This window comes from Tupaia chinensis, unplaced genomic scaffold, assembly GCF_000334495.1.
Source record: "Tupaia chinensis unplaced genomic scaffold, TupChi_1.0 Scaffold145741_1, whole genome shotgun sequence".
Classification (NCBI taxonomy): Eukaryota; Metazoa; Chordata; class Mammalia; order Scandentia; family Tupaiidae; genus Tupaia; species Tupaia belangeri.
The window spans coordinates 257834-270396 of NW_006205599.1; the positions used below are offsets into that span (position 1 = coordinate 257834).

General features: G+C 41.9%; 1 protein-coding gene across 2 annotated transcripts in view; it reads left to right on the plus strand.

The window, feature by feature from the left end:
* EIF2AK3 (eukaryotic translation initiation factor 2 alpha kinase 3) overlaps window positions 1–12563 on the plus strand; it is a gene marked incomplete at its 5' end in the record, with an annotated part of 70455 nt that overhangs the window by 43215 nt on the left and 14677 nt on the right. For both annotated transcript variants that reach the window (XM_014584147.2, XM_027768254.1), the window contains 3 exon segments: window positions 3269–3391; window positions 4641–4790; window positions 6760–7540. In XM_014584147.2, the coding sequence (XP_014439633.1) occupies window positions 3269–3391; window positions 4641–4790; window positions 6760–7540 (1054 nt within the window).

The following is a 12563-nucleotide window of genomic DNA, read 5'->3' on the forward strand; positions in this document are numbered from 1 at the left end:
TCTTTGAAAGGCCATTCTCCTGTTCTTTCAAGGCACTGCTTCAGGATAGAGGGAAGGTGCTAACACTGGTGAATTCTGTGAACAAAGCAAAACTTACTAGGTAACTAGCAGATGGTAAGGGCTACTTTAATACCCTTGCTAGTAAAGGTGCTGACTAATACATCAGTGACTGTCAGCCCTAGCAAGAAGTGAAGGGAAAGGGAAGGAACCAGGAATCCAACAACTCCAATACTGAAATCGTTCATTGTTCATTCAACATTTATTCTAGTCAAACATGGTGATGTGTACTTGTGGTCCCAACTGCTTGGGAGGCTGCGGCAGGAGGATTGTAAGATCGAGGCCAGCCCAGGCAACATAGCAAGACCCTCTCTCTAAAAAGAAAAAAAAGTTATTCTGTACAAGTGTATGTAGGACACTATTCCATATTTCAGACTTTAGCAGAAATAAAACATTGTGCCTATCCTGGAGAAATTTAACAAAGAAAGGTAGTACTGGGTAAAACATAAACATGTCAGAAAAAAAGCCATCAACCAGCTATAGTTGCGATGATTCAGGAGGACACGGTAGATGCGATCACATTTGAATTGAAACATAAATTGTGAGTAAGAGATGGGGGTGCAGAAGGGCAAATAGGGCATCGTGAGTAAAGATGTGTTTTGCCAGGCTAGTAGCAAGAGAATAATATACTACAAAACTGAATTTGACTTACATGGATTTTTCTTCGACTATAGGGAAGCACATAGTTTATTTTTTAATACAAGAGTTCTATAATAATACTATATTTTTAGTGCCTACCATGTCCTAGGCACTCTTAAGAGCATGAACTCTACATTCAATCCCAACTTTGTGATTTATCAACTGGAACCTGGACTGGATGATGATATTCATAAGGTTTATAGTCACAAATAAGATTTTACTCTTTTTTAAGAGCTATATCCATTTTGATATACATTTTTCCTTAATATAGGAAGATAATTCAGTTGGCCCTCCAGGAGTAGGACATGAACTTCATGGCTTTTACATTTGGGAAGATGAATTTGTACTGAAGTACCATGACTAGCTATTTTTAGGAACGTAGATTATTACTCTTCATTTTCTGTGAAGGTAATTGGCCCATAGAGGGTTGGGATCTATTGCTTCTCCTGAACTCCATGCTATCACCAGCTGAGGCAACTAATTAATATGAGTGTGCAAATCATAGACTAATACACTCACCCTTATAAGGGACATTAAAGAGCATGTAATTAAACTCTCTCCCTATGGCTAGAATAACTACCATAGGATGTATGCATGTATTCATTTATTTGTTAATTCAAGCATTTATTCAACAAACATTAACATTCAGGCTCTGAAAAATACAAAGAGAAACAAAAATACTATTCTTCATTGATGGGCCCCACAATACAGTGGCCATGGAGCACATGAGCTATATATAAAGAACTTCAAAATTTTAAAAGTCTAGGGACCAGCAGTTAGTGTAATGGCTATGTCGCTGGCTCCCACGTAGTCGACCGTGGTTCGGGTCCCGGACCCGGCGGCTTAAACTCACACCAGGCGCTTATGCGCACATGCCCAAGATCCCAAGAGGAGAATGGAGGAGAAGGGATTGTGGCATGGTTATCCCGCCTGGGGGGTGATTTCTCACTTTCTGTCTCTCTGTCTCTCTTTGTCTGTCTGGCAAGCGCACGCGCCCTATAGCAGAAAGCCTCTCCAAAAAAAATATTTTTTTAAAAAGTCTAAATAGTTCAAAGTACTATGTGAAGAGTGCTATGGGCATGTTACAATGAGGGTCTAGGAAAGTTTTACAGAGGTAGTGAGATGAGCAGAAAGCAGGAAGAATAGGATTTCTTTACTTCTGAAGAAGAAGGCCGTCCTAATACATAACATTTTTCAGAAGCAAAGTCCCCAAAGTTACAGGAAACATGGTGTGAATTGGAATATACAGTGCAGGTGAGCAAGGTCAGACACTAAAGGGAGAACTCGGCTTCACTGGAGGTCCAGCAGTGAGTAACAGGTGGTGAGTAAGCTTCTGTCTGAATACCTCCAGTGGCGAGCATAGTGACTCACGAGCAACCCAGTAGATGTCAGTTTTAGTTCCTAAAATGATTTCTGGCCAAAAAAATATTTAAATGCATAGTAGGGTTGATTCAATTCTCCATAAAACTTACAGGTCATGACATAAGGTTAAAATACATTTTCTAATTAAGTAAAAAATGCCACAGATATAAAAGGTTAGAGAAGTAAGAATAGGTTATTTTGGTAGATGATGGAAAGTTTTGAATAAGATAGATCAGTAGTATAATTGCCATAAAAATAAGTACTTAATCAGTGATTTCCAATTAAACTTTTCTTTTCTCTAGGAAATTTATGAGCATGTCTGCATTATTTAAGAAGAATTAAGAATGTTAGAATTTACGGGGTTGGGGGCCAGCAAGTAGCGTGGTGGTTAGGGACACTGGACTCCCACATGGCTGACCGCAGTTTGAGTCCCTGGCAGCCTACTTTCTCACTTTCTCTCTTTCTCTGTCTCCATCTCTCTCTGATCAAACTGGAAGATAATAATAAATAAAGTTAAATAAAGTAATAATTTTTTTAAAAAGAATTTACAGGGGTAGCAGATAGCATGGTGGTTAAGGTGCTGGATTCCCACCTGGCTGATCACAGTGCAAGACTCAGACCCAGTGGGATTGCCGAGTGCATATAACTGCCTAAAACCCCAAGAGGAGAAAGGAAGAGAAGGGATTGCAGTGTGGCCATCCTCCCTGGGGGAGGTGGTTTCTCACTTTCCCTCTCTCTGTCTCTCTCTCTGGTGAATGCATACACCTATGGCAAAAATCTTTAAAAAAAAAAAAAAAAGAAGAATGCTAGAATTTCAATCATACTTTATTAAAGTAAGTAATGTGAGTTCACACATTTTATGTATTATAAAATGAGATTGAACTGAGTATTACAATATTTTTTTCTAGAGGGAGAGATTTTTGCTATAGGGTATGTGCTCACCAAAGAGTGATAGAAAGCGAGAAATCCCCCCCCCGCCCCGGGAGGCTGACCACACCACAATCTCTTGTCCCCCATTCTTCTCTCAGGATTTTGGGTGTGCATGCACACTCACATGCCTGGTGTGAGTTTTAAGCCACTCGGTACTGACACTCAAACCATGTTCGACTGCATGGGAGTCCAGCGACAATAACCATCATGCCATCCGCTGATTCCTCTTACTACAAAATTTAAAACCATTGCAAACTTTGTAACGTTTTTGTTTTTGTAGGTATCTAACAGATTTTGAACCAATTCAGTGCATGGGTCGCGGCGGCTTTGGAGTGGTTTTTGAAGCTAGAAACAAAGTAGATGACTGCAATTACGCCATCAAGAGGATCCGTCTTCCCAATAGGTAATAAACGGTGCTCTTAGTACGTCTGGAATCAGCACACTGATCTAATCTCATCTGCAAAATGTCCTTACCGTGACTCATAGAGACTATCGGAAGCATAGTTTCTGACCTTCCAACTCTGAGGTTTTGCGTGCTATCAGGTAACCAGCTATCTAGAAGTTGTGACCGGTATAAATTATTCTCTATCTACTAAAAAAAAATATGCTCTTGTTTTTTATTCCTAACAACTCAGAACTTTCCTATTAGGATGTGTAAAACTAAATACGGGGGCCAGCAGGTGGCGTGGTGAAGGGTGCTAGACTCCCACATGGTGGCACAACATAAATAAATGTGTATCTATTTATGTTGTTTAGGTGATGGTGGGATCCCAAAAATGTGAGATTAGCTCCATCAGAAAGTTGCCAGAGCAAAAGATAAAATCCAGTTGTTTTTCTGGTTAAACTTCATTGCCTATGATATTTAGTAGTTAAGGCTTCTCCAAACAGTGTGCTAGTGTAAGCTTTTTTAGGGCTGTATAATAATATGTTCCCTTTTGGGGTGGTCTTTCTCTGTCCTGAGCTGGAATGCTAAGCTCCCTTTTCTGAGTACCTCACTTATCACCTGCTTATTCTACTACTGATTAAGAAACATCAAGCAATAATTTTTTTGGTGGGGGAGAGAGATTTTTGCTATAGGGTGCACATGCTTGATGGCGAGACAGAAAGAAACAGAGAGACAGAAAGCGAGAGAAGTTACACCCTTCCCCACCCCCAGGGAGGATGGCCACTCCACTCCCTTTTCCATTTTCCTCTCAGGATTTGGGGCATGCACACACACGCTCCTAGTGTGAGTTTTTTAAGCCACTGGGTCTGGGACTCGAACTGTGGTTGACTATGTGGCAGTCTGGCCACATAACCATTATGCCATCTGCTGGTCCCCAAGCAATAATACTTAAGCGTGTATAGTGACTCATTTTCAGTTAGTCAAGAAAGCTTTATCTAGAATGAGGTAATAGATGTGCTTATAGCATTTATTTCTAGAAGGAACAACAACAACAACAAAAAACACTAAAATACATGTTATTGTTTTTAAATACAGGTTTTACTATGTGACTTTTTAGAATTATACCCTAGGCTAACTCATCTGCTTCTAATTTTAGATTCAAGGGGAATTCTATTTGATTCTTTTTCTGTTTTCTCTACTGAATATGAATACTTCCTCAGATATAAACCATCTTCATTTTTTCCTTTCTTTTTCCTCCCTGTTGCAGGGAATTGGCTCGGGAAAAAGTAATGAGAGAAGTTAAAGCCTTAGCCAAGCTTGAGCATCCGGGAATTGTGAGATATTTCAATGCCTGGCTGGAAGCACCACCAGAGAAGTGGCAAGAAAAGATGGATGAAATTTGGCTGAAAGATGAAAGGTAACTTTGTTAGACAGATTTAATAATTAACATTTTCCTTTAGGCTAGTTTTTTGCTTACGTGAACACGCTATCATTTCTGTAACACTAGGGATTTTTTCCTCTTCTTTTTTTTTTTTTTGGAGTCGTTTTTTGCTTACGTGAACACACTATCATTTCTGTAACATTAGGGATTTTTTCTTCTTTTTTTTTTTTTTGGAGAGCCACCCGGGGGGATGGCCACGCTGCAAAGGGATTTTTTTTCTTTTTAAAGGAAAAAGAACAACAGAATTCTGTTCTGTGCCGGCATGCTTTAGGAAGTTCTCTTGCTACTTGTTAAGTGAAATTTTGTTTCGTTCTTGAGAACATAAATAGTTAAAAATTATTATTCATGGAGCCAGCAGGAAGTTAAGTCAGCTGGATCCCACATGGCTGACTCCATGATTCTGTTCATGGAACTGGCAGTTTGAAAATCACCCTGGGGGGACCAGCAGTTAGCGTAATGGCTATGTCACTGGACTCCCACGTAGGCGACCGCGGTTCGAGTCCCAGACCCGGTGGCTTAAACTCACACCGGGTGTGTGTGTATGCGTGCCCAAGATCCCGAGAGGAGAAGGGATTGCGGCGTGGCCATCCTCCCGGAGGGTGATTTCTCGCTTTCTGTCTCTCTGACTCTCTCTGTCTGTCTGGCGAGCGCACGCGCCCTATAGCAAAAACCTCTCAAGAAAATCACGCTGGGTATATGTGCATGTGTGCCCAAGATCCTAAGGAGAAAGGATTGAGGCGTAGCATTCCCCTGGGAGTGATTCCTCACTTTTTTTTCTCTGTCCATCTGTCTCTCTCTGTCTCTGGCGACTGCATGCACTGTATTAAAAATAAACAAACAAAAATTATTAATTGATAGTGCACTGAGGGATTTATAATGACTATTCTCAATATGAGATACTGTCAACCTCTATTTATCCCTGTTCTTTTTTTCCCCTAAGCTGATTTCTTCCACAAGTGAGAGAGAGACAGCACCTCTTACAGGGTCCCTGCCACCTCCAACTTCAGTCCAACCCTGGATTGTGAGCAGTGTGTGTCTCGTGTACTCAGGAAGGTCTCCAGATATGAGCAGTGTGTGTCTCGTGTACTCAGGAAGGTCTCCAGATATAAACCAGAAGCCTTCCTATGTGGGTCAGCCTCTCAGAGCACTGCGTTTCACTGTTGTACCACTACCTCGCCGATCTTTATTAGAAGCCTTTCTGTGTGGGTCAGCCTCTCAGAGCACTGCGTTTTACTGTTGTACCACTACCTCGCCGATCTTTATTCTTCCTAAAACTTTTTATTTAGTCTTTGCATTAGCAGTTATCAATTTACAACTCCTTTTGAGTAATTTTATTGTATTTGCAGTTAAAAATACATAACTTTAGGCAGCCTAAAGACTTACTCCATATTAACTGCGTGTGCTATAGAAAGGCAGGCCCTTTTACTAGGGGACAAAGAAGCAGCACATGCAGATAGCCTCCCAGCAACTGGAGTAAAACTCCTCCTGCCTGCAGGTGCTGACGGCAGCATTGGATCTACTGAGGTACCTCATTACAGTGACACTTAATGTACAACAGCCAGTAGCTAAGGACCAAGTGAAGGGCTCCTTGTCTTGGGGCCCATGAGCTGCTGCCCTGATTTGCAGAGACTTCGGAATCATGGCCATGAGGACTCCTGTCCTTGGCGTGCTTTCAGTGCTGTTTTGCACCGAAGGCCTTGCAGTACCAGATCACTGCTTCAGTATACAATTAACTTGAGAGAGTAAGTGTTTTAGAAGGAACAGATGCAATGTGATGTCCTTCGTTTCACGTATCATACTATTTTTATCAGTATATTGTTCTATCGTTTGTCATTTGGTAACTGGCTTTATTATGGTTGACGCTCTTTTAAACAAATGGTGTAGTTCAAAAACATGTAATAACTGCGTAGTCACTCTCAACCCTTTGTATTTCTCCCACATTTAGCACAGACTGGCCACTCAGCTCTCCGAGCCCAATTGAGGCACCATCAGTTAAAATACGCAGAGTGGATCCTTTTTCTACAAAAGAACGTATAGAAATCATAGCTCCTTCTCCACGAAGAAGCAGGTCTTTTTCGGTGGGTATTTCCTGTGGTCAGACAAATTCATCCGAGAGCCAGTTCTCTCCTTTGGAATTCTCTGGAACAGACCATGGAGACATCAGTAGGTCAGTGGATGCAGCCTACAACCTCCAGGACAGTTGCCTTACAGACTGTGACATGGAAGATGGTACCATGGATGGCAATGACGAGGGACACTCCTTTGAACTCTGTCCTTCTGAAGCTGCTTCTTATGCAAGGTCCAGGGAGAGAACTTCCTCTTCTATAGTGTTTGAAGATTCTGGCTGTGATAATGCATCCAGTAAAGAAGATCCTAAAACCAACCAACTGCGTATTGGCAACCATTGTGTCAATAAACTAACTGCTGTCAAGTACTCCAGTAGCAAATCTTCTTCTGAAGCGACCTTGTCTATTTCTCCTCCAAGACCAACCACTTTAAGTTTAGATCTCACAAGAAACACTGCAGAAAAACTCCAGCCCAGTTCCCCAAAGGTGTATCTTTACATTCAGATGCAGCTATGCCGAAAGGAAAACCTCAAAGACTGGATGAACAGACGGTGTACCATTGAGGAGCGAGAAAGGAGCGTGTGTCTGCACATCTTCCTGCAGATCGCAGAGGCAGTGGAGTTTCTGCACAGTAAAGGACTCATGCATAGGGACCTCAAGGTCTGTATTCGTGGAGCATCACACAGGGTTTCTGTCTGATGTTCTGTGACTCAGAGCAGTACCTGTGATATTTCTCGGTGTTTTTTTTTTTTTTCTTGGAGAGATTTTTGCTGTAGGGTACATGTGCTTGCCAGAGAGATGGAGAGAAAGTGAGAAATCACACCACCATCCCCGCCTTGTTGGATGGCCACACCACAGTCCATTCTCCTCCATTCTCCTCTTGTGATTGTGGGCATCCATGCACATGCACTAGGCCTGAGTTTCAAGCCACGGGGTCTGGGATTTGAATCACAGTTGGTCATGTGGGAGTCCAGTGCCTTAACCACTATGCCACCTGCTGACCCCAATATTTGTCAGTTAAGTGAAAGGAGAAACACGAGTTTCTTCACTAGCCAGCTCTAGATTAGGACAGATCTCTACACTTTTCCCCCTTATTTTTGAACTATTTAGGCTTTGGAGGAGGGGATGAGAAGCTGGATGAAGAAAGGTAGCAAATGGTTAATAAGGTGATTATAGCTCTGAAACCTGGATTCTGATGGTCTTATCTTGTTTTTTAATTTGCTAGAGGGTGTGCACACTTGCTAAAGAGAGAGAGTAAGAAAGCACACTGCGTGGAGAATGATTATGGCACAATTCCCTCTCCATCTCTTCCTTCTTTTAGGATTTTGGGCATGCACACAAACACATCCAGTGTGTTTCTTGGGCCACTGTGTCTGGGACTCAGACTACACAGTCAGCCATGTGGGATCCAGCTGTCTTATCCACCGGGTCACAGGCTGGCCCCATTTTCGGTGTATACAATATCAATTATGTAGCAATATAATATGCTAAATCATTTAAGACTCTTACTAAAACACATAGCATTTCCTTAGGATGTACTTCTGAAAATAATTACAGTGGCTCTTCCATGTTCCATATCTGCAACTGCAAATTCAACCAACTATGAATAGACAATACTTGGAGAAAAAAAAACTAAAGATTTTAACACAGTATAACAACTATTTTATACACATTTACATTGCATTAGTATTATAAGCAACCTAGAAATGATTTAAAGTATACTGGAGGAGAGTGTAGATTATATGCAAATACTATGCCATTTTATATAAGGGACTTGAGCATCTGCAGATTTTGGTGGGATTCTGGATCCAGTCCCCTGTGGGTGTGGAGGGACAGCTTTACATATAACTTTCACTTAACCAGTTTTCTGCCATATCCATATACTCATAGCATTTACCAATGGATATGTAATATATATATTTATATATCCAGCACTTTAACCACCATGCCACCTACTGGCCCAATTCCTGATTTCTAACGTAACTGTTATTTAGTTATATATAATCACTACGCTTCAGTGATTTTTGACCGAAGTCCAAATTGATTTTCAGGAGTTATTCTACACTGAATGAAAAGTTCAGAGATGATATTTTGGTTGGAATGGAGATGTGAAGTTTCGAGAGACCAGACACCCCTAGCTCAAGAGTGCTAGCTAGGTATTTGTTTTGGATAGGGAAGATACTTATTATTTAGCAGGAAACAGTTAGTTGGTGTACACATTCTTTTTATATTAATACTTGCCATGCACAGAAATGTTAAGTTGAAAAACAACATAATTATCTTTTCAATGTAATTATTTTCACTAGTAACAAATACTCTGATTTTATAATATAAATATTAGTGAATATTTAATGCTGCAACATTGTCTAACAATTTTTTTTTTGAGAGAGAGATTTTTGCTATAGGGCACATGCACTCACTGGACAGACAGAAAGAAAGCGAGAAATCACCCCCCAGGGGGATGGCCACACCGCAGTCCCTTCTCCTCCATTCTCCTCTCGGGATCTTAGGCATGCATGCACACGTGCCCAGCATGAGTTTTAAACCTCTGGGTCTGGGTCTCGAACTGCAGTTGACTACATGGGAGGTGAACAACATAATCAATACACCACCTGCTGGTCCCTTGTCTAACCATTTCTCCATATTTGTCTATGTTCCTGGAAAATTTCAAGAAGAAAGTTCATTTCTCCTATTGTTTTTTTTTTTTTTTTTTAGGAAATCAAGTAGGTTTTATTCCTTTCTAAAGGCAATTCCTTTTAAAGTTATCTGATATGCCGAGAGCTAGTGATGAAGGGAGCTGGATCCTACATGGCTGAATCTGTTCTGGTGGCTTGAAAAACATGGTGGTACATTTATAGTACATGCATGACCAAAATCCTGACAGGATAGAGAAGTGGAGAAGGGATTGCAACATGACCATACTCCATTAGGGGGCGCTTTCTTCCTCTCCCTTTCAGCCCTCTCTCTTGCTCTCTGAAGTGCACATGCCCTCTGGCAAATTAAAAAAAAAATTCTAGTGTGCCCCCCAAAAATGCCACTGCAATTTTTTATTTCCAGTTGAAAAGCTGGAAATTTTGCTACATTCTAACCTAAGCCTTTGAGCTCAATGTTAAAAACTGTTATGCCCAGGACCAGCAGATGGCATAATGGTTATATTGCGGGACTCCTACATAGTCGACCAATGTTCTAGTCCCAAACCTGGTGACTTAAAACTCATGCTGGGTGCATGTGTGTGTGTGCCCTAGGTCTCCAGAGGAGAATGGAGGAGAAAAGATGGAGACAGTGCCGTCTCCCCAGGGGGTAATTTCTCGCTTTCTTTCTGTCTCTCTCTCTCCAGCAAGTGCACACAGCCTATAGCAAAAGTCACTCTATAAAAAATAATAATAATAAAACCGCTATGCCCTCTCCTGCTTTTGCATTTTGGTCACATTTTGTCATCGGTGTTCTCTGAACAACACCTCTCCAGACTCTCTAGTCTTGTATTCTCTTCCCTCAGCTTTTTTCAGTTCCTCAAATATGCCTGTTCCTCAGGGAACCTGGTGTTGCCCTTTTCATTCTTATCACACCTGCATTATTTATCCTCTGGTTTTCATGGGTATATGAACCGTATCTGTTTTTTCACCAGCTTCAGTGCACTGTCCAACACGTGCTAGATGATCCCGTCATTTTATTTTGAATTTTGTTTGCAGTCAAAAGCAATTATACCGATTTAGTCAGAAAAGGGATCTGTTGGTTCACGTGCCTCAGCTGTTGAGGATTTCAGATTAAGCTTTAGTTTGGATCAGGTGATTTGGCCAGGACCTTATTCTCCTTCTCTCATGTTCCCATTTTCAGGCAGGCTGTCTCTCCACGGTTCCGAATAGCTGCCAGGGATTTTCAAGGCTGCATGTTTTTCTTCTAAGCCTTTTAGAGGTGATAGAGTGTGAGCAGAAAAAATAATTCTTCTCCCCACTACAGAAGAGCAGTATTGGGTTTCATTCTGCTGGACAAACTAAGGACACATATCCATCCCTGAGCCAGCCTCCTTCAGGGAATGGGATTATGCAGATTGGTTTAGGCAGTCTGAAGAGCCAGAAGACTTCCACACAGACAGTGGGACTGCTGCACAGTCGGGAAGACGGGAGTTGCCAAGGGAAAGCAGAGAGTTGCTGGAGGGCCAGTGACAGGGTTCTGTAAGTACCCGCTGCCATCAGAAGGTGGCAGTGTGGAGGAAGGACGAAATTCAAGACACAAGGTCTTTCCTTGTCTTTGGAACTCTGTTAGGGAGCGGCAGGTTGTTCCCATAGCTTTTAGTTATATACAATACCTAGAATGCATTGCTTCAAACCCTACATCACATACTGGTATTTTGGAGTCTGGAAACCAAATATCATTTTCCTGGCAGTCCTTGAAGCATGATGAAATTCAACTTAATAGGCTGAATGGCTTCCTTTTTCCTTAGTTCAGTGGTGGTCACGTTACCTGCAGGGTAGAGTAGCCTCTTGGGGCAAGCTGATGCACTGGGCATCTTGAGTTTGAGAAACCCATGGGACATTTGGTTAGGTGTATCTTACAGACCATTTCATGTGAGAGTTAAGAACTTAGGACACGGGCCGGAAAGGTGGCACGGTTGTGAAGGTGCTGGGCTCCCACATGGCCAACTTTTGTTCGCGTCCTGGATCTGATGGCTTGTCTTTCCCTTTCTGTCTGTCTCTCTGGTCAAATTAAAAAATAATAATAACAAATAAAATTAAATAAATCTTAAAAAAAGAACTTAGATCAGAGGTCTGAAAAATCGGTAGTCTTGAGAGCAAATGGATTTGAAAAGAGGTAGCATGGTGTGGTAAAGAGCTCTTATTTCTCATGATAACCTCGTGGACACAAACTAAAACAAGTTTTTTCATTCATTCATCAATTAGCTGTTATCGAGCCAGAACTGGACTGAATGCTGGATACATGACAGTGAATTAAAATGTCCTTTTCCCATAGAGCTAGACTGCGTTTGAATCCCTGCCCCACCGCTTGCTAGCTAGGTAACCTTGGGCAGTTTGTTTAACCTCAGGGCCTCAGTTTCCACTTCTGTAAATGGGCAACTAACAGAGCTTGTCTCATGGGGTTTTACCACACGAGTTAATATTGACTGCTCAGGGCGGTGCCTAGCACATTGCAAGTGCTCTATATGCATTGCTGTCGTTGCTGTTATCGTTGTTATCGGATGACTTAAGTCATAGATGTACAGACACTGTACCTCTGTGCCCAGGGAGGGCATGCACAATAGTAAGACAGCGTGTCCAGTACCCTGGGCCCTAGGGAGTGTGGATCTCTAACGGTTTAAGCATGTGTCCAATAAATGTCAGCTCTCTTTGCTACCCTTTCCCCTCTTTACTCATAGTACATATCTGGCATAGAAAATTATTTTCATATTAGCCTACTTAAAGGGAAATATGCTTCAGACCAGCAGGTGGCATAGTGGTTACATCGCTGGACTTCCACATGACTAACCACAGTTTGAGTCCCGGACCCGTTGGCTTGAAACTCACACTGGTCACGTGTGCTTACATGCCCAAAATCCTGAGAGGAGAATGGAGGAGAAGGGAATTGTGGGATGGCTATCCCCCATGGGGGGGGGATTTCTCACTTTTTTTTTTTTTTTCCTTTTTTGGAGAGGTTTTTGCTATAGAGCGGGTGTGCTCGCCAGCCAGAG